The 22,528-nt window shown below is 43.6% G+C and overlaps 1 protein-coding gene across 6 annotated transcripts in view; it reads left to right on the top strand.

The window, feature by feature from the left end:
• Positions 1–22,528, top strand: part of LOC148108158 (focal adhesion kinase 1-like) — a 95,906-nt gene that overhangs the window by 37,920 nt on the left and 35,458 nt on the right. For all 6 annotated transcript variants that reach the window (XM_087853859.1, XM_087853863.1, XM_087853861.1 and 3 more), the window contains one exon: positions 21,701–21,927. In XM_087853859.1, coding sequence (XP_087709985.1) covers positions 21,733–21,927 — 195 coding nt within the window. In that variant the 5' untranslated portion in view covers positions 21,701–21,732. The remainder of the gene's footprint in view (positions 1–21,700; positions 21,928–22,528) is intronic.

Below are 22,528 nucleotides of genomic sequence, written 5' to 3'. Positions count from 1 at the left end.
TTTTGGGTGACTTTTTATGGTGACAAGTGGTAACTAGACTTGTTATAGTGATCATTTCATATTGTATACAAATGTCGAATCATTACATGTACACCTAATACTAATATGTTGTATGCCAATTATATTTCGATAAAAAAAATAAAGACAGCCTTTGCTTTCAAAATGTGAAGCCAAAACAGAGAGAGAAAACAGTTTTGAGTAACAAAGAGGAAACCACAAGCAGAAAGAAGCTAAAAGAAGATAAAAAATTTAAATCTCAGTAGAACTGCATCCATGAAAGACCAACAGAATCCTTTTTTTTTTTTTCTTTTTAAGATTTATTAATTTATTTTTGGGGGGTTGGCAAAGGGAGAGGTGGAGAGAGTCCCAAGCAGACTCTGCTGCTGGGCGCAGAGCCTGACGCAGGGCTTGTTCCGACAGCCCTGAGATCACGACCTGAGCCAAAACCAAGAGTCAGATGCTTTAACCAGCTGCGTCACCCAGGCACCCCTAGAATTCTTTCAAAAAGTGCATTCAAAGAAGAGGAAAATTGAAAGCACCAAAGTAGACATAAACTCAGTAAGAGCAGTGGGAAATAATGTGGAAGATATCTCTCAGAACATGTGTAGGAAAGAAAAATGAGGGAGAAAAGAAAGCAAGTAGGATGATGAGTTGAGAAGGTCCAACATCCAAATAATAAGAGTTGTAGAAAGAGACAAAAGGATTAAATCATCAAAGATCTGATACAAGGACATTTTCTGGAAGCAAAGGGTAAGGGTTTCCAGATTGCAGGTTCCTGGATACTGAAGCCCCGTGGCTACCCCTTGGGCCTCTCCTCCTCCGCCCTTCCCGTGGCAAGACAGCCTCCTTGCGGCCTTGCGGCACCTGTGCAGCTGTGACGTTCTAACTGTGGAAGGGGTGAGGTCTCTTCCTTTACAACTCTTCCTACTCTTGCCATTTTTTAGTAGTATTTATTACAGTTGTAATTAGTCACATGTGTGTATCTCCCTTGACTAGGCTGAGAGCTCTGCAGGGTAGGGTCATATATATATATCCACACATCTGTTCCAGTGCCTAGCCTAGTATTTGGTAAAGTAGGTATTTTCAACTTAACTAATCTAAGGGTGGTGTGGCACATTCATTTGCCCCTGGGGGACAGGCATGGCTGGATGACTACATGAAGCATTGTGGCCATGGAAAAGCGGGCAGTAGCAATACCATATCCAGCTGACCCTTGGCCCAGGACAGGGGTGTGTGGTAACAACATGATGGGCGAATACCTGTTGCCACTCCACTGTGTGTTGCCACGCAGGAGTGAGACCCGCCAGTGACAGTGTTTTCAAGAGAGGATGGGAATCCAGCAGCAGCAGGGCTTGGCAAGCAAGAGCCCAGTCTTGAGGTAGACTGCCTGGCTGTGAGGCTCATGTAGGAGGCATGTGGCCTTGGGCGGGTCACTTCTCTCTGTTCCCACATGTGGAAAGTGGGGAAAAAGAAGGTCTTTTGCTTTGTTTTGTTTTTAAGATTTTATTTATTTATTTTGTCAGAGAGAGAACCCAAGCAGGGGGAGGGACAGGCAGAGGGAGAAGCAGGCTCCTTGCCGATGTGGGACTTGATCCCAGAACCCTGGATCATGACCTGAGCCGAAGGCAGACACTTAACTTACTGAGCCACCCAGGCGCCCCCCAAAATAAGGTTATTATGAGGATTAAATTATTTCATTTTTAAGTTCTTAGAACAGTCCTGGCATGGTAATGTTGCATCAACAATTACCTACAGAAACCTCTGGAAGCCCTGAGTCTAGATGCAAACCTTCCTGTCTCAGGAGCAGCTTTTACCATGATGAGGTCCAGGTCAGTGTTTGTATAGTAGGGAAATTGCTCTTTTATTAGGCACAGCAGTTTAACTCCACATTGGGAGTCTTTGTCATTATGCTGTTTTGCTTTTGCAAAATGCTCGCCAAAGAAAGAACCTATGGAAATATTTTCCCAAAGGTAAATTTACGTCTCTTTCTTAGGAGTACAAAGACTCTGTTATAGCTGTGAAATTATAGGGTTTTTTTGGAAGACTTCAAAGAGCCCCAGTCAGAATATCAGATGCCTCCCCCTTCACCCCCCAGCCTGAGAGCAGATGGGGTCCACCAAGCCTTATTCCCTTTCCCAGAGTAAGCTTCCAGAAGTCCAGCTCCCTGCTCCCCACTCCTTGACTCCAGGCAGGAAGCATCTCCATTCGCATGAGTTCAGGCATGTGGGGCTGTATTGTTCCCAGTAACAAATACCAAACCGAAGTAACTCTTCTGTTTCTTGCTCATCCTCATTCCTCTGACAGTTTCTGCCCCTCTTGTGTTCTATATCTCCATGGAATGGTATCACTTTTCCACTCAGTTACCTGAGCAAGAAAAATGGTTGCTGACTTTCCTTTAATTGTTTGTGGGCAATCTAGTCACTCCCTGTCCTCTTGATTTTTTTATAGCTCTCAAATCTTTCCACTTCTTGGGCCATAGTTAGTGCTGTCAGGATTATAACAGAAGCTTTCAGATTGGTCTGTATGGGCTTAATTGCTGCCCAGGTGCATATCCTAAGACCGTTCAGGCTCCCCACCTGCCTCTGGAGCTGGGCCTTGTCTAGCTTCTCTGCTGTTTGAATTAAAGCCGTGTTGACCTTTGCATTGACTCCCTGGATCACTAACGTACACCTGCAGCCATGTCTTTTGTTGGGTGTAACTTTAGACGTACCCATTCTCAAGATCCCGGCTTGGAACTCATATTCTGGGAACTCGACCATGCCCCATGTCTGGGCGGTACCTGTTTTCCCGGCATCACCCCTAACACCATGTTCTTCATGTACTTGTCTGTGCTGGTCTTTCTTATAAGGGCCATAGGGGCAGGGGCTATTTCCTGTGTCCTGCTCTGTCCTGATGACCAGTCTGTCTCTTTCCTAGTATCAGTCTGTCCTGATACCCTGATGCCCAGGAAAGCACCTTATAGTCTACTATAATACGTTTTGGTTGGGGCGAGGGGATGAATGAGTAGGTGGGAAGTAAATAAATACAGTAAAGAAAATTAGAACGTTTCTTTGTTTTGATACAGGTACCTAATGTTGTGGCTCCCAGACAAAACTTGCATAGGGATCTCATGGTAGTTTTGTTGAAGTACAGATTCTTTTTTTTGTTTTTTTTTAAGATTTTATTTATTGGAGAGAGTAAGCGCACAAGCGAGAGCACGAGTAGAGGGGAGAGGCAGAAGCAGCCCGCCGAGCAGGGCACCTGACTCCAGGCTCGATCCCAGGACCCCGGGACCATGACCTGAGCCAAAGGCAGATGTTTCACCAACTGAGCCCCCCCCGAGGCGTTTCTAAAGCACAGACTCTTCTTAAGTAGGTTTGTGGTAGGTCTCTTACAGCCTCTTGATGATAGGATGCCTGTGCTGCTAGTCCGTGGACCGTCCTCGGATTGGCGGGTGTCTAGTGCGGAAGGGAAAGACAGACTGTGAGCCAGCACAGGGAGTCGCAGGGTCTGGGGCAAGTCGTGCAGCCGCTCACTGTCTGCGCCCCCAGATGAGGCTACTCCTGGGAGCTGCCGTGTGGGGTGGGGTTGCGGATCAGACCCTCAGACTGAGCACATCAGTTCCTGCTGCCTGGTGGACAAGTGTTCATGACCAAATGAATCATTGGCATTGGCTTCCTCGTTGTGTATGTAGCACATTCTAGATCACATTGTCTTTGTATATGTTTTTATATTCAATCCGTGTGATAGTCCTGTGAAGTCACTGCTGTCCTGCTGTCAGCACACTGGTGTTCACAACTAGGTTAAATGTCCTGTTGGCATGTTAACCGCATGTCCGTGGAGCTGGATTTGAAGCCAGCCCAGACCTCTGTCTCAGCACTGTGATACCGTAGCCCCTCCTAACTTAATTTTTCACACTAAGTTCTGGAGTTAGTTTTAAGAGACTGAAATGTTAAGATGATGATCCAAGCCCATTAAAAACATTAATTTTTTCTTTGTGAACCACTGGACAGGACTATTTTAATGAACGAATGAATTCAAATACCCAAATGTTCAAGGGGAGTTCCATGGAGAATTTGGAACTTTTTCTCCGCACGAGTTCTGGCAAATTCTAGTTGTCCTGACTCTCTGTTCTTCTTGAGCTCATCAGGCTCTGTTTGGGTTACCCTCCCTGCGCTGCTGTCCAGAAACTGCCCCCTGGCAGAGAGCCAGGTCTCACTCCATCTGTCCCCTCCTTCAGAGGTCATGGTGAGGTGCTGCGTGTGTCGGGGTAAAAGCAGCTGCTTCCCATGTTCTGTGTAGTTTTCTAGCTGCTTATTGAGGAGGGTGGTCCATCCAGACCCTGCTCCTCCCTCATTTTTATGTCTTCATTTTTCTCTCCTGTGTTGGGAGGGTTGATGTGTACTTGTTAGGATTTGTATTGGGATTACATTAAGTGAGTAATGTATATAAAAAACTGCTTAGCTGGCTAGCACATTGGCAATATTCAGTAAAAGGCTTTTTGTTTTTTACCTTATAATACTAGACTCAATTTTGCCTTTTTTTTTTTTTTTTAAGTAAACGCTACCCCCGATGTGGGCCTTGAACTCACAACCCTGAGATCGAGTCTCATGCTCTACAGATTGAGCCAGCCAGGCGCCCCAGGTTTTTTCTTATTTAGTAGAGGCTGAGTATATACTGTGTTCGAGTACAGTGAGATTTTAGTCATGTATTCAGTGAACATCTGCAAAACCTGACCTGACCTGTTTCCAGTTGGTATATCTGTTGTGTGGCTTTCATGTGGCATGCACAGGGCCAGCAGAAGTCCCTGCCTTCTCTGCAGGTGGGTCCCCATGTCTGCATTCTCCCTTTTCAGCAAAATGCCATGAGTTCCTTGCGTGTCCTGCCTGCACCTCCTTTCTTTATAAGCTCTGTGGAACTCCCTCTCAGCAGGCATTTCCTCCCTCCATCACTGCACTGGGGTGCAGAGAGAGGTTCTTCCTTTGACCAGGTCATGCGTTTGGCACCTCCTTCCTTGACTTGGTCTCTCAGCCTCTCGGTTTACCTCCTAGCCCACTGGCTGCAGCTTCTTCGTTTCCTCTGGTAACAAGAAGCTTTCCCTGTCTGTCTCTAGACATCACAGAGGGCTAGGCTCTGTTGTCACACCTCTTTCAAGTTGGAAAGTGCTTTCAGGGGAACAGACATGACGCTTCAGCATCTGTAACCCTCCCAGGGCTCAGGGATCCAGTACAGGGTGCATTGCCTAGCAGGGCTCATCACAGGGGATCCAGGAGCCAAGCTTGAAGCATTACTAAGAACAGGAGGTAGCAAGGAAATGGGGGAAGCATGAGAGCCCTGTTAGGGAAGACTGCTCTGGAGTACGGCCGTGGAACATGGCGAGGAGAACGTGGGTGCTTGAAGCCGGTGTAGGCCAAGTGCTCACGCCTGTAGAGAAGAGGTTCCGGAGGAGCACCCTGCCCCCGGCTACAAGCGTGATTTTTCTGCTCTTCGAAGGCCTCGTATTGAGATAGTTTCTTTGTAAGGAAAGTGTTTGGATGCAGTGTGCACAATGATAGATACAAGCTCAGAAATGTTGCAGTGCTGGAGGAATTAGTTATGTACGTTTTCTGCATGGATTTTGAACGCCTGCATTAACTCTGTTTTATTTTACATTTTTAAACATATAATTCAATTATCAAGTAATATTACAGAAAAATACTTTAGCTGTGTTTCTTTCCTCTGGGAGATTTGCAATTAGTAACAAAGATGTGCTCGAGAATGTGTATCATTGATTGATGTGCTCAGTAGAAGTAATTAGGAACCAGGCATGGACCTCCTCAGCCTGGCTTTAAGGGGACAGCCCTTACTGCTGTGATTTCCAGGAAACCTGGGGGTCCTGTCGTGTGACACAGACACACCAATCCAGCCTCCCACCGGCCGTCCACCCATTCTATCTGGCCATACTTCCTCTATTTCTTTTCATCACGTTAGCTACCATTGATTGAGTGATAAGGAAAAAGATGTCTTCCTGACTTCTTCTTCCCATTGCCAGTCAGTCCCGGGGAAGCTGCAGTAGGAAGCCCCATTACAGGATGTGCCAGATTTCTCTGGCCTTTCCTGCCATAGGTGTGACAAGATGTGCCGCACCCATCAGGGTACACTCTTTTACTCCTAGTGTGGGGACTACAGTAGTTGTGTGTGTGCACGCGCATGTGTGCATACTGAGGAAAGTGGGCTGCTTCCCCCAGGTCGAGGGTTTCAGGGGCAGAGAACATTGTTAGGTGGGGGTGAAAGGGCTCCCTAGTGTTTAGATGTATGGTGTACCTTAACTGAAAGGACTTCAGAGCCCCAGTGTCACACTGTCACCACCTGGCCATGGAGGAGACTTATGTCCTTGGAACATGCAGCGTCTTTCATCTTAGACTTTTATGTCGCTGTAACCAGGCAAGCACCACCCACCTCTAGCAGTTGAGGTGGAAATGAAATTAAACGAGATGACCTATGTCCTCCTTGCATGTAGAGTCACCCAGGAAGTAGTAATTTTGTTTATAATGAGTGTTGGCAGTGGCAGACATTTGCCTCCGTTGATTGGACTGTTGGTCTTAGAGCTGGGGTCCAAGTTTGAGTTTTAGGGGATCCATGAACTTTTCAATCATATACAAAATTTTGTGTTTTTATGTATATGCATTTTCTCTTGAAAATGTTCATATTTTTCAACAGATTCTCAAAGATCTCTGTCATATGTATGTCAGTACGTGTGTAAAGAACTCCTTTCATAGAAGATGGTAAATGAATGGTAATTTGGTATTTGCAAGCATCATTCATTTTACCTGTTTTGCACAATAACATGTTCATGTACAATTAGAAGAGAGGCCTAGGCAGAAACGTAAAAATCAAGAACAGTTGCCGTTTATGAAATGTGCCCACGTGAATCGTTTCTTTGCTAGGTTGATAATTGTGGCTCAGGCAGTTGATTTTAGCCAGTGCATTTGGCATGGCATGTTGCTTTTGGTCATTTGTCTTCTGGGAAAAATTTTTGTTCTCATTTTGTAAATAAATGTGTGTGTGTGTGTGTGTGTGTGTACTGTAAAATGCATACATCTTGTGTATCCTGGTGTAGGTTTAACTACTACCTTCCATATCTGTTTACAACGTCACCAGCCCCAGCAGCCTCCCTCATGGTTCCTTTCAATCAATATCCCTGGGAAGGTGACCAACATTTTGATTTCTGTCACCATGACTCTGTTTTGCCTATTTATCATAATGTCCGTGAAATTCATCCAAGTTGTTGCATGTAGCACTTCCTCATTTTTCATTGCTATATAGTATTCCATTTAAGAATATACCACAATTTGTTTTATTACTGATGGATTGTTGGGTTGTTTCCAGTTTTGAGCTATGTGAATGGCGCCGCTATGAATACTGCATGCGTCTTTTTTTTTTTTTTTTTTAAAGATTTTATTTATTTTTGACAGAGACAGCGAGAGAGGGAACACAAGCAGGGGGAGTGGGAGAGGAAGAAGCAGGCTCTTAGCGAAGGAGCCCGATGTCGGGCTCGAACGCAGAACGCTGGGATCATGCCCTGAGCCGAAGGCAGATGCTTAACCGCTGCGCTACCCAGGCGCCCCCTGCATGCGTCTTCTGGTGGCCCTGCGCCTGGGTGTCTCTTCGGCATGTACCTAAGAGTGAAGTGGCTGCTTGTAGTGTGTGTCCCGGTGCTCTCCAGCTGTAGCAGAAATCGTTTCCGACATGCCTGTATCAGATTATAGCCCAGCTACCAGCATAGAAAAGCTCTATTTGCTCCACATCTTTGCCACGCTTATTAGCATTGTTGGTGTTTAAGATTTTGGAGCCATAGAAAAACTATACTTAAAAAAAATAAATTTTAAAAATGGAGATAAATTTCACATAACAGAATTTCACATGTGACGTGAAATTCTCCATGTGGTTTTAAGTATACACACAGGGTTGTGCGACCATCGCCGCTGTCCGGCTCCGTCACCCCAAAAAGAGACCCAATACCCATAGCCAGGCACTCCCCATCTCCCTTCCTCCAGCCTCTGGCAAGCACGTACCTGCTTTCTGTCCCCTTGGATTTGCCTCTTCTGGGATTGTCATATACATGGATCCTGCAACCTACGGCCTTTTGTCTGGCTTCTTTGACTTATCCCAGTGACGTCAAGGTTTATCCATGGTGTAGTGGTACCAGGACTTTGTCCTTGTTATGGCTGAATGCTCTTCTGCTCTGTTGTATGGATAGGCCAGTTTGTTTCAGCATTCATATCACTAAATGTTATTGTTCTGTTAGAATAGAGAAGATGGAAATTATTAAGCAGCACCTTTACATTTGTGTCTTGATCTGACCTCTGGCTGATTGGCTGCAGTTTATCGAAGTTTGCTTGGAGCACATGGATGGCGTCTGGGAGGCAGCCTCAGTTCCCTGCGGGTGCTCCTAGAAACAGTGCAGTGTGCGTGACATGTTCCTCTAGTGGGTGACTTCGGCTAGTGGCCTCTTGGAGGCCCTTCTTCTTTAGTTAGGCCACTTCTGGGCCATTTTCCTCATCATGGTTTCTCCAGACCACCTTTTTATCCATTTCGGTTCCTTTTGTTACTGTAGCGTTAATTGGATCTTAGCTCAGCACAGTGGCTTTGTTACAATATTTAAATATCTAGCTACCTAACACAGAAGAAGATGCTAACACAACAGTCACGAGAAACTGGGGGAACCTTCATTATGGCTGGTTTTCTAGTTCGCTTAAGGCCTGAGAGAAAAAGTCTCTTGGATCAGGTTGGTCCGTCTTGGATAACAAAGTGGACTTTTTTTCCCCTCGAATCCGTCAGTTATTTCCCCTTTTCTAAATTATTGACCCAGTATACCTGTTGTACAGTTCCGCCTTGGCTATCCAGTGAATGGTCGAGAATGACTATAACATCTAAGCCTGTGAGCCGATGAACTTTTGCTGGTGAGGTGAGCCCTTAGAGCTTGGGCTGGTGTCGTGTTCCGTGGGCCGTAGCTACCGGTAACATGGTCCCGTGCTCTCGGCTGGGAGCTCCGAGCCGGCGTAGAGACCCTCCTACAGACCGGGGAACTACAGGTTTTCAGACCCTCCGACCGTTACTAAATACAAGGAACTGCAGAGTTCATTTGATCAGGTACGCTGGGGGCGATCACCTGGTTCCACAAAGAATAGTTGGGTGGTTATGTTTTGAGAGGGTATACATCTATTGCATGTGATACCTGGCTTTTAACAGTCAGTCTGTAATTAAATTGGTCTCGGTGGGGCATACAGATACCCTGAGAGAATTTAAATAGAGCCATACTAGTGTCGGTGTAGTTCTCTGAGGAAGGCTGCTGGCCCAGACTGTTGATCCTCGGGGTCACGTGTTCTCCCGATTCCTCAGAGTACCTGAGCTCCGTTGGGGCTCAGGGAAATACCAGTATTGTTGGTTAGTTAGTGGCGCCTGGAGCCTAGTTTAGGTGTCTTGGGGTTAATAATATTCTGGTATCGGAGGTGAAAGGAAATGTGATTCTTAGATTTGGGGTGAAGTACAGTACCATTTGTGTTCCTAGCTTCAGTTCTAAGGTCCTTGTTAGAAAGTTGTAGGGATAGAGAATCAAATAGACAGTTGGACAGATTGTCCGCTAATGTGCTTGTTTTGGAAAGACAGGGAAAGGGAAAGATAGTAGGAGGGCAGAGAGGACTGGAACGGTCACTGAACAGGTTAGTAGACTGAGCCAACATAAGATAAAGATGTCTAGTATCTGTGAGTTTTGGTAGGGTCAGTTGGGTTATCTGATTGAAGTCCTTCTGGCTTCATGATATCGAACTGGACAACTGTTTCATGATACTGGAAATAGTAGAAACATAAGACCTGCTTGTTGTGTGTAGGGCCTCCAGGATTCTCCTTTTACCTTCACAGGTGTTAGTACAGGCTTCAGGCTTTAAATGGGAGGACATATGCCTGTTAGAGCCATCAGTGCAGCCACCCGAGCACACAGAGGTGGCTTCCGTAACATAGCAATCAGAAGTTTAGAAATCCAGGGGCACCTGGGTGGCTCAGATGGTTGAATGTCCAGCCCTTGGTTTCCGCTAAGTTCCTGGTCTCATGGGTCATGGGATTGAGCCCGGCAATGAGTCCTGCATCCCTCCTCATGTTGGGCTCTGCGCTCAGCAGGGAGTCTGTGTGAGATCCTCTCTCTCCCTCTGCCCTCTCCCCACCCTGCTCACATGTTTCCCTCCCTCCCCTTCCCTCCCTCTCTCAAATAAATGAATACATCTTTAAAAAAAATTAGGAAATCCAGCACAGGGTATGCCTTAATTATTTTTAATATTCTAAATTGACAAAGCAGTTGTATAGTTTTGGGTTTTGTCAAGTACAAAAAATGAGAAGGGCTTAGCAATGTTAGAAATGTCCAATGTAGAAAGTTACTATAATATTCAGAAAGGAAAAGATCAGTTTTCCATCTGGATCCCAAGATAGAATCTCTTTCATATTTGTTTTAGGTTTTTAGCTAATTGGATCCATGGAAAAGGTTATTTCTGATTGTTTCTAAGTTTTCCTCCTTTTATAGATGACAGTGTTGGCCAGTGGCCACCTCTCTGTTTCTGAGTTTAAATATATACAAGTGGGGGCACCTGGGTGGCTCAGTTGGTCTGCCTTCGGCTCAGGTCATGGTCTCCGGGTTTTGGGATAGAGCCTCACATCAGGGTCTGCTTCTGTCTGTCCCCCGTGCCCCTACCCCCTCCTCCTCCCCCTGCTGTGCCCTCTCTTTCTTTCTGTCAAATCAATAAAATCTTTTTTTTTTTAATGATTTTTTATTATATTATGTTAGTCACCATACAGTACATCCCCGGTTTCCGATGTAAGGCTCGATGATTCATTAGTTGCGTATAACATCCAGTGCAGCATGCAATACGTGCCCTCCTTACTACCCATCACCGGTCTATCCCATTCCCCCACCCCCCTCCCCTCTGAGGCCCTCAGTTTGTTTCTCATAGTCCATAGTCTCTCATGTTTCATTCCCCCTTCTGATTACCCCCCCTTTCTTTATCCCTTTCTTCCCCTACTGATCATCCTAGTTCTTATGTTCCATAGATGAGAGAAATCATATGATAGTTGTCTTTCGCTGCTTGACTTATTTCAGTTAGCATTATCTCCTCCAGTGCCGTCCATGTTGCAGCAAATGTTGAGAATTCGTTCTTTCTGATAGCTGAGTAATATTCCATTGTATATATGGACCACAACTTCTTAATCCAGTCATCTGTTGAAGGGCATCTCGGCTCCTTCCACGATTTAGCTATTGTGGACGTTGCTGCTATGAACATTGGGGTGCATATGGCCCTTCTCTTCACTACGTCTGTATCTTTGGGGTAAACACCCAGTAGTGCAATGGCTGGATCATAGGGTAGCTCAATTTTTAACTTTTTAAGGGACCTCCACACTGTTTTCCAGAGTGGCTGTACCAACTTGCATTCCCACCAACAATGTAGGAGGGATCCCCTTTCTCCACATCCTCTCCAACAATTGTTGTCTCTTGCCTTGTCTATTTTTGCCATTCTAACTGGCGTAAGGTTGTATCTCAGTGTGGTTTTGATTTGAATTTCCCTGATGGCTAATTATTTGGAACATTTTTTCATGTGTCTGTTAGCCATTTGTATGTCTTCATTGGAAAAGTATCTATTCATATCTTCTGCCCATTTTTTGATTTGTTTATTTGTTTCTCGTGTATTGAGTTTGAGAAGTTCTTTGTAGATCTTGGATACCAGTCCTTTATCTGTAGTGTCATTTGTAAATATATTCTCCCATTCTGTGGGCTGCCTCTTAGTTTTTTTGACTGTTTCCTTGGCTGTGCAGAAGCTTTTTATCTTGATGAAGTCCCATAAGTTCATTTTATCTTTTGTTTCTCTTGCCTTTGGGGATGTGTCATGAAAAAGGTTGCTTTGGCCAATGTCGTAGAGGTTGCTGCCTGTGTTCCCCTCTAGAATTTTGATGGATTCCTGTCTCACATCGAGGTCTTTCATCCGTTTGGAGTTTATTTTTGTGTATGGTGTGAGAGAGTGGTCAAGTTTCATTCTTTTGCATGTAGCTGTCCAATTTTCCCAGCACCATTTATTGAAGAGAGTGTCTTTTTCCCACCGGATGTTTTTTCTTGCTTTATCAAAGATTAGTTGCCCAAAGAGCCGAGGGTCCATTTCTGGGTTCTCTGTTCTGTTCCATTGGTCTATGTGTCTGTTTTTGTGCCAGTACCATGCTGTCTTTGTGATCACCACTTTGTAGTACAGCTCGAAATCCGGCATTGTGATGCCCCCAGCTTTGTTTTTCCTTTTCAACAGTTCCTTGGAGATTCGGGGCCTTTTTTGTTTCTATACAAATTTAAGGACTATTTGTTCCAGTTCTTTGAAAAATGTCCTCGGTATTTTGATCGGGAGAGCAGTGAAAGTGTAGATTGTTCTGGGTAGCATGGACATTCTAACTATGTTAATTCTTCCGATCCATGAGCATGGAATATTTTTCCATCTTTTTCTGTCTTCCTCAATGTCTTTCAAGAGTAATTTATAGTTTCTAGAATATAGGCCCTTTACGTCTCTGGTTAAGTTAATTCGAAGGTAACGTATGGTTTTTGGTGCTATTGTAAATGGGATGGATTCCCTCATTTCTCTTTCTTCGGTCTCGTTATTCGTGTATAGAAATGCAACTGATTTCTGAGCATTGATTTTGTATCCCGCCACGTTACTGAATTGCTCTATAACTTCTAATAGTTTGGGAGTGGCTTCTTTTGGGTTTTCCATATAGAGTATCATGTCATCTGCGAAGAGAGACATTTTGACTTCTTCTTTGCTTTTGGATACTTTTGATCCCTTTTTGTTGTCTGATTGCTGTTGCAAGGACTTCTAGTACTGTGTTGAATAATAGTGGCGAGAGTGGGCATCTTTGTCGTGTTCCTGATCTTAAGGGAAAGGCTTCCAGCTTTTCCCCATTGAGAATGATATTTGCTGTAGGCTTTTCATAGATGGCTTTTATGAGATTGAGAAATGTACCCTCTATTCCTACACTCTGAAGGGTTTTAATCAGGAAAGGATGCTGTATTTTGTCAAATGCTTTTTCGGCATCAATTGAGAGGATCATATGGTTCCTGAGTCTTTTCTTGTTGATATGATGTATCACGCTGATTGATTTGCGAATATTGAACCACGCTTGCATCCCAGGTATGAATCCCACTTGATCATGATGGAGAATCCTTTTAATGTACTGTTGGATTCTATTAGTAAGTATCTTATTGAGGATTTTGGCGTCCATATTCATTAGGGAAATCGGTCTGTCATTCTCCGTTTTGAGGGGGTCTTTGCCTGGTATGGGGATCAAGGTAATATTGGCCTCATAGAATGAGTTTGGTAGCTTTCCTTCTGTTTCTATTTTTTGAAATAGCTTTAGGAGAATAGGTATTATTTCTTCTTTGAATGTTTGGTAGAATTCCCCAGGAAAACCATCCGGGCCTGGAGTTTTGTTAATTGGAAGGTTGTTTATCACTGACTCAATTTCTTCATAATTAATTGGCCTGTTTAAGAAATCAATTTCTTCCTGTTTCAATCTTGGTAGTTAATAGGTTTCCAGGAAGGATTCCATCTCTTCCAGATTACTTAGTTTATTGGCATATAGCTGTTGATAAAAATTTCTAATAATCCTTCCAATTTCAATGGTGTTGGTCGTGACCTCTCCTTTTTTCATTCATAATTTTAATAATTTGGGTTCTTTCTCTTTTCTTTTGGATAAGTCTTGCCAGTGGTCTGTCAATTTTATTGATTCTGTCAAAGAACCAGCTTCTAGTCCTGTTGATCTGCTCTCCTGTACTTCTGGTTTCTGATTGATTGATTTCTGCTCTAATTTTGGTCAACTGCTTCCTCGTGAGTGGATTAGGCCTGTCCCTCTGTTGCTGTTCCAGCTTCTTGAGGTGAGAATATAAAAGCTGCATTTTAGATTTTTCTGTTCTTTTGAGTGAGGCTTGGATGGCTATGTATTTTCCCCTTAGGACTGCCTTTGCAGTATCCCATAGGTTTTGGACCGTTGTGTTTTCATTCTCGTTCGTCTCCATAAATTGTTTAAGTTGATTTTTGATTTCCTAGTTTATCGAGTCATTCCTGAGCAGGACGGTTCTTAGTCTCCAAGTGTTTGAGTTTCTTCCAAATTTTTCCTCTGGTTGAGTTCCAATTTCAGAGCGTTGTGGTCTGAGAATATGCAGGGGATAATTTCAATCTTTTGGTATCGATTGAGACCTGTTTTGTGTCCCAGAACATGGTGTATTCTTGAGAATGTTCCATGGGCATTAGAATAGAATGAGTATTCTTTGGTTCTGGGGTGTAGTGTTCTATATCTATCTATGAGGTCCAACTCGTCGAGTATGGCGTTCAAAGCCTTTGATTCTTTGCTTAGTTTTTGCCAGGGTGTTCTGTCTATTTCTGATAGTGGAGTGTTGAGGTCCCCTACTATTAATGTATTTTTATCTATATGTCTCTTTATTCTGGTTAAGAGTTGGCTTGTGTATCTTGCTGCTCCCCTGTTGGGGTCATATATATTTATAATTGTCATATCCACTTGTTGAATACTTCCTTTAAGAATAATATAGTGCCCTTCTGCATCTCTAACTATAGTCTCTCGTTTAAAATCCAATCTATCTGATATGAGAATTGCTACCCCAGCTTTCTTTTGAGGTCCATTTGCGTGAACTCCATCCCCTTACTCTCAGTCTGAATGCATCTTTGGGTTTGAAATGAGTCTCTTGTAGACAGCAAATGGATGGGTCATTTCTTTTTATCCAATCTGCAACCCTGTGGTGTTTATGGGAGTGTTTAAACCATTTACATTGGCACTAAGAACTGAGAGATATGATTTTAATGATGCCATGTTGCCAGTAAAGTCTTTGTTTGTATTGGCTATGACTTTCTGTTCTGTATCACTCTTGGGGCCTTTCTACCTTTATAGAACCCCCCTTAGTATCTCCTGTAGGGCTGGTTTCGTGGTTACGAAATTGGTTAATGACTGGCGATTCTGAAATGTCTTTATTTCTCCATCAATTCTGAATGACAGCCTTGCTGGATAAAGGATTCTTGGCTGCATGTTTTTCTCTGAAAGAGCTTTAAAAATGCCCCCCCCACCCTTTTTCTCATTCCAGGTCTGTGTAGACAGGTCTGATGTAATTCTGATGCCTTTGCCTTGGTACGTGAGAAATTTCTTTGTCCTGGCCGCTTTCAATACTGTATCCTTGGATCTAATATTTGTGAAATGCACTCTGACGTGACATGGCATAGGTTTGTCGTGGTTGAGCTTGAGAGGGGTCCTCTCTGCCTCTTGGACACGAATGTTTGTTTCCCTTGCTAGATTAGGGGAGTTTTCAGCTACAATTTGTTCAAATATCTCTTCTAGACCTCTGTTTTTCTCCACCCCCTTGGGGATGCTGATGATTCTGACATTGGATCATTTCATTGAGTCAGTAATCTCCCATAACCTACATTCGTAAATAAATAAAATCTTTAAAACATAAATACATAAACAGAAGTAGGTTATGATGACTTAACTGCTGTGACTTAACTACACTTGTCACATTAACTTTAGATTTAAAACATGTTCATCTTAACAACACTTTGTTAATGTGGATTTTACAAATAACATATGTTTAAATTGGCTGAATTAAGTAAGACTGTATGTAACTCAGCACAGTTGTATTCTTTATATTTTGCCATTCCTCATTTCCTTAGGAATTTTTTTAAGTCTCCAAAAATTATTCACCAATTACTTTCAAGGTGTCGGTGTTAGCAGTCTTAGAAATTAATTTATAGTTGATATTAAAGACTAATGTTGAATATTTTCATGAGATATATAGCATTAAAATTTTTATAGTGATATCTCAAGTAAAGTAAATGATTTACATAGTTGCCATATTATCCGAAATCCAAAAAACAGTCTGTGTAATGAAGATATTAGTTGAATTGTTATGCCGGCAGTCCATGCTTTGCATGGTTCCAGTATGTACGAATATCAATTTCTGTGGCTTAAATAATGCCCGTCCTCAACAGAATGGTTCCGTTTTAGTTAACACAGGTATCACCTGTGGGCAATTGCATCAAGTACAGACTCGGTCTGCAGATCACTATAGAAACAACAGATGTGAAGTGTGACCAGCGGCCGGTCACGGTAGCTCTTTCCCAGTCTGTTGCTGACTGGCCACCCTGCGTCTGTAACTCAGTTTATACACAGACAGCAAATGTGTAGTCGTGGTGCCTTCTTGTTTGCCAGGGATAAACCCCTGTGACATTTTACAAAAATGGATCATCACAGGAGGGAATTGGACAACAAAGATGAGTTGCAGCGTTGAAGCAGGAAATGGTCACACTGGAAGTGAAATTGACCGGGCCGAGGTCCTGTGAAGCTGGTGACCGTGGAGCGGGAGCAGCCGAGCCCTCGGCTTGCATGAAGCCGCCCCAGGAACCAGCGGACTTAGTTGCGTTACTCTGGCCAGTGGACCCAGCAGTTATTTCAGCTCTTAAAGCCGGCGTGTGGAGTTTGGGCAGGCTCTGCGTGCTACAGCTGGAGGTGACGCGGACGCAGAAATCCCAGCAGTGCGGCGGGAAGTAACGGAGAGTGTAAGTGTGTGGTGTGCGGTGCGGCAGAAGCTTCCTGCGCCGTGCGGGTCACCGTGCAGCGTTCTGACTGAGACGGTCACAGAAGCAGATAGCTGACTGTAGGAATGTTGACTTTGCTGTGGAGCCAGACTTTCTAGTTGTGTGGTCAGAGGAGCTTTGCAAATAAAGGTGAACTTATTGACAAGTGAGGAAGAGAGTTGTGAGAAAAAAGAGGATGTTCCGGAGGAGGAGATGTGGCAAGAAAGTTCGTAGCAGAGGCGCTTTCGGAGGTGGCTTACGACACTGAATGTACGAGGCTACGATGATGGAGGCTGACCCAAAACTTAGAAAGGAGCATGACAGTTTGCGAAGGCATTGGAAAGATACTTACTCCGTGTCTTTAGTCGTAGAGCGAGGGGAAGAAGAAGGCAAGTGCTGTTCAAACCACTTTTGTCAAGTCATCGTAGGCCCCACACTCCTGTGCAAAGCGAGAACCACCCGTGCTTCCTTTAGTTGGGATCCATGCGATATTAGTTATCTTTGCTGATAACAAGTCATCCCAACACTTAGTGGCTTAAAATGACAAGAATTATTTTGTTCCAATCTGTTGTCTGGACAGGGCTCCGCAGGGACAGCTGTTTCCATGTGGCGGGAGCTCAGGAGGCACAGCGGGCAGCCAGAGGGCCCACTTGGAGGCTGGCTCTGCCACGGGCCTCGGAACTCGATGCTGCCTGTCAGCGGGCAGCTCAGCTCAGGCTTTGGTTCTTGGAGCTCAGTTCTCGGGCTTCTTGCGCTTCTGGGTAGCATGTGGTTGGGTTTCATGAGCGAGCAGCCAAAGAGAACCAAGGGAACCTAGTTTGCCTCTTAATACCTGGCACGGGATGTTTCTTAGGTGAGTCAGGAGCCCCCCCAGATGTGAGGGGAAGGAACGTGGCCTCCACCTGTGGAAGAGAGAGGCAGAGTCACACTGGAGCAGGAGGCACTTTCACAGTGACTTTTGGAAAATACAGGCCGTCACGTATTGATATAACATTAAATATTTAAGTAACGTTAGCTCTTTGTTAAGTAAAATCAATATTGGAAATTTAGTGTATTCAGATTAGACTCTTGATGAGAAGAGAAACCCAAATCTTGTATGAAAGAACAACATTTGGGAGAGGAAAGTTTTTACAGCAGTCTAGTTTGTTTAAGGATTTACTGTAACTAGGGTCATCACCAACTTCTTAAAAACTCTCCAAACTTGTTTATGTCTTAAGTTTTTAAAATTGAGCTGTATCAGTTTGCATTCTTTGCTCCTTCTCTCATAGCAGACATCTCAAGTTTTATTAAAGGGCTGGCATATTTCAAGGAGAATCAGTTTGCTGTCTTGGTGGGATCTTGGGGTGTTATAGTGAATATCATCTAGGGAACTCTGGGAGTTTTTTGCTTCCTCTCTTGCATCTGTGCTATTTTATGGAGTATTTATATCAGACTGTGGGGTGAGGCCCAGCTTGAACTCCAAGGTTCGTCAGCACCTTGTTTCCTCACACCCTGACTTGGGACTGCCCTACTTCTTTCAAGAGCAGAAAAGGTGTCTATCTCCTGTGTTCAAGGGAGAGCGGAGGCTCCGATAGTCAGCAGCGAGATTAGCATTCCGTTTTAGGAAGCCCTGCCCTGCACCCCCCTCCCCCACCCTCCCCGCAGTGCTGCCTGGGGCAGTGTGCTGAGTGTCAGAGCTCTGATGCCTGAGCAGGTCTCAACTATGGAATGAGAAGTCCCAAGCGAGGCTTTTTGCTACACTTCCCCATTATCAGCATCCCCCAGCAGAGTGGTACATCTGTTATAACTGGTGAACCTACATGGACACATCAGTTATCGCCGAAGTCCACGGTTTACTGTCGGGGTCCCTCTTGTGGTGTACGTTCTGTGGGTTTGCACAGATATATAATGACATGTATCCTCATTATACTGTCCTACATAATCTTTTTGCTGCCCGAAAAGTCCTTTTTGCTCCACTTTTTCATCCTTGCCCCCCCCCCCCAAACTCTGCATCCACTGAAATTTTTACTGTCTCTGTGGGTTTGCCATTCCTAGAATGTCATATATTTGGAATCATATAGTGTGATCGGCTTCTCTCACTTAGTAATACGCATTGAAGGTTCCTCCAAGTCTTTTCATGGTTTGGTAGCTCATTGCTTTTTAGCACTAAATATTCCATTGCCTGGATAGACCACAGTGTTTTTTATCCTTTCACCTGCTGTAGGGTGTCTTGGTGGCTCCCGTGCTCTGACAGTGTGAAGAAGACTGCCGCAAACAAAGACCTCTGTTTGAGTGTTTAACCACCCTTGCCTTCCTCTGACGAATCCCTCTTGGTCATGATACATTATGAAATATTGCATGATGACATTTGCTGATCTTTTTTTTTTTTTTTTAAAGATTATTGCACCTGTGTTTGTAAGGAAGATTGATTCGTACCCTTTCTCATATTGTCCTTGACTGGTTTGGTGTCAGTGTTTTGCTGGTTTCATAAGATAAGTTGGGAAATGTTCCCTATTTGTTCAGTGGAAGAATTTCTGTAAGATTAATATTATCCTTCCTGAAATTATTGGAAGAATTCAGATATTCCTTTGTGGGAAGAATTTTAATTGCAGATTGACCATTTTTAACGGAATAGGTCTATTTAAATAGGCTTTATATTTATGGTTTTGGTTTCGTACAGCAGCAGTTTCTAATGGCTAGGGCTTAAGTTGTACTTTGTAAAGAATTGTGTATGCCCCATCTCAGGGTACCTGGGTGGCTCCGTCGGTTAGGTGTCCGCCTTCGGCTTTGGTCCTGATCCCAGGGTCCTGAGATCAAGCCCCAAGCTAGGCTTCCTGCTCACTGGGGAGCCTCCTCCTCCTTCTCCCTCTCCCTCTGCCCCTCCGCCAGCGTTTGTGCTCTCTCTTTCTCTGTTAAATAAATAAATAAAATCTTTTAAAAAAGAATTGTGTATGCATCTCAACTTTTATGTTCATTGACATAGTTCATGATATTCTTAATAATATCTGATATTCTATCATTACTTCCTATTATTAACATTCTGTTATCTGTTCTGCTTCATTCTTGCTGTCATTAGTTTTCGCCTTATCTTTTTTTTCCTTGATTAGTCTTGCTAGAGGTTTATCAGTTGCATTATTCTTGTTAAAGAAAAAAAACCAAACCTTGATTTTGTTCAACTTCCAAATTGTACTGTGAAATATGGATATTTAGATGATTAATTTCCAATCTTCATTTCTAATACATGCATTTAAGAGTATGGATCTTAGGGACGCCAGGCTGACTCAGTAGGTGGAACGTGCCACACTTGATCTCAGGGTTGTAAGTTCAAGCCCCAGGCTGGGTGTAGAGATGACTTAAAAATGAAGTCTTTAAAAAAAATAATAAAAGCGTAGATTTTATTCTAATGACAGCTCTGTCTGCATGTAGTATTGATCTTTCTTTTTAATTGTATTGTCGAATTGAGAATACTTTGAGTTTCTTTTTGGCTAATGGGTTACTTGAAATATGTTGCTTAATTTCCAAACGGTGATTTTTTTCCAGACAGTTGGTGATTTTTTAATTATTTTGTTGTTGTCCAGCTTTAATGCTAGAGACAGAATATACTTTTAATAATTTTAGTCCTTTGATATTTATTGAATCTTGCTCTTTCACCCGCCACGTGGTCAGTTTTAGTGACTGCCTCCTGTGCGTAGTTAGTGGGTACTTCTCTTGCGGAGGTGAATTGCGCTTGGGTGTAGTGCTTTCTGTTGGTTAGGTTGAGTTTGTCTGTCATGCTGTTCCCGTTTTGTCTGCTGGGCCCAGGTGGACTCCTAGTCTCTTCTGCCTGTCTTCAGCTTCACTGAGCTTCTAATGGCTCCCTTTGGGCTTGGTTTCAGGATTGGTAACTATCTTAAAGGGACAACTAGCGGAGTGTGTGGCTCAGTTCTCCACCCTGTCCTGCTCACCAGAGTCCTAGGGTCCCCATGCTCATAACTTGGTCTCTCACTGCCAAAAGCTCAGCTGGTTTCTCTCTCATTGGTGGCTTTTTCTTGGATCTTCAGGCTCTTGAAGGCCCAGAATTGGCAAATGCCCTTTGGGAAGAGGCAGCTGTTGTTCAGTGTCTCTTCATGTCTCCACCTATGTCCCCTGCTGTCCTGGTTGCCTCACAACATCTTGGACTCCAAACGTTGGTCTGTTTTTGTTTTTTTTTTTTTTAAGATATTATATATTTATTCGACAGAGACAGAGACAGCCAGCGAGAGAGGGAACACAAGCAGGGGGAGTGGGAGAGGAAGAAGCAGGCTCATAGCAGAAGAGCCTGATGTCAGGCTCGATCCCACAACGCCGGGATCACGCCCTGAGCCGAAGGCAGACGCTTAGCCGCTGTGCCACCCAGGCGCCCCGTTGGTCTGGTTTTTAACCTGACTTTTCTCAGTGGGAGTGTTCATGTTGGCCAAGCTATTGCCCCACATTCAAATGGAAGTCTTCCTATCACACCGACAGACCAGACAGTGGTTGGTTTGTGCTTTCTGGTTTCGTTTTATTTTCAGTTGTGACTTGTCTGACTCTCCTGCTGAGGGACTGGATAAGTGGGAGGACTTGGTTTTAACTCTGGGGTTTTTGTCACCAGTGCCTAGTATGTGTCATGACCACTCATTGCATTTTTATTGTAGGAAGAAAGAACTTGCATCTCATGTATAGGTTTTCAGAAGTAGTCAGCAAAATTAACATATTTGGCTTTCCTGTGAGGTTTTCCCACAGATTTAAAGGCTATGATTTTAAAAGGGTGGACGGTGATTTGACATTGTTCATAGATAACATGGTGAATGTTTGACAGAGCTAAAATAGGACTCCTGGTCTTTTAATTTGTTAAGAAAATTTAACAAATATTTGTTATGCTATCGTGAATTCGGTAGTGCTCTGGGTGCAGGAGAGTACAGCGATTATCTTGGTCAGTCAGGTCTCTGCTCTCCCGATGCTCACCTTCTGCATATGACATGACCATAGGGGAAGAACATAGAGCAGTGTTGTTAATATAAGGATCAGTATATCATGTTTTAATAGATTTTAACCACATTTTAATAGATTTCAAATATGGTACACTGACAGCTTTTTTTTCCCCCTTCTAGAGTATGACAGATACATAGCATCTAGCAAAATAATGGCAGCTGCTTACCTTGACCCAAACTTGAATCACACACCAAATTCGAGTACCAAAACTCACCTGGGTACCGGAGTGGAACGTTCCCCTGGGGCAATGGAGCAAGTGTTGAAGGTCTTTCATTATTTTGACAACAGCAGTGAGCCAGCTACTTGGGCCAGTATGATCAGGCATGGAGATGCTACCGATGTCAGGGTAAGTGCATTTTCCTGGGAGAGACCCTTCATGGACATTAAAGTTACATGGGCCTAGGTTAATGGCACACACCAAAAAAGATAAAAATTTTTATTCCCATATTACAGTGATGTTAACTTTTTCTTTATATTATTTATCCACTTAATATGTGACTGACAGAATTTTAATTGTAAAATATCTTAGGAAAATAATAACTGAATCATGTTATTCATATAATGCTATTGATGTTTTTCTCTCCTTTTTTTTTTTTTTTTAAACTTTTTAGGACATAAGAGAACAAAGCAATTAAAACAATCTCTAATACTTAGGAAATAAATTATTTTCTATAAAGTGAATTTTGAAGGTATCTGCATGACTCCAGATAGGATAGGTTCTTCAAAAACTGATTGGTTCCACACACCAGGCATTTGTCAAGGTTCTGGGGATATAAAGGGTCCCTGCTTATACAGCTTACTGTCTACTGTGGTGGGGAGGAGACACCCATGGCCTTAGTTGCAGTGCAGAGTGTGCTTCCCAAGGCAATCCTGGTGGCGAGGTTGCCTGTGTGAGTAATGTTGAGTGTGGGTGGTAGCCTGTGGGCGGTCAGTGAGCATCGTGGCCA

This window comes from Ursus americanus, chromosome 22, assembly GCF_024610735.1.
Source record: "Ursus americanus isolate L20-20 chromosome 22, mUrsAme1.1.p, whole genome shotgun sequence".
NCBI classification, from domain to species: domain Eukaryota; kingdom Metazoa; phylum Chordata; class Mammalia; order Carnivora; family Ursidae; genus Ursus; species Ursus americanus.
The sequence above is the reverse complement of the archived record's forward strand: the minus strand, read 5'-3'. Positions and strand labels throughout refer to the sequence as shown.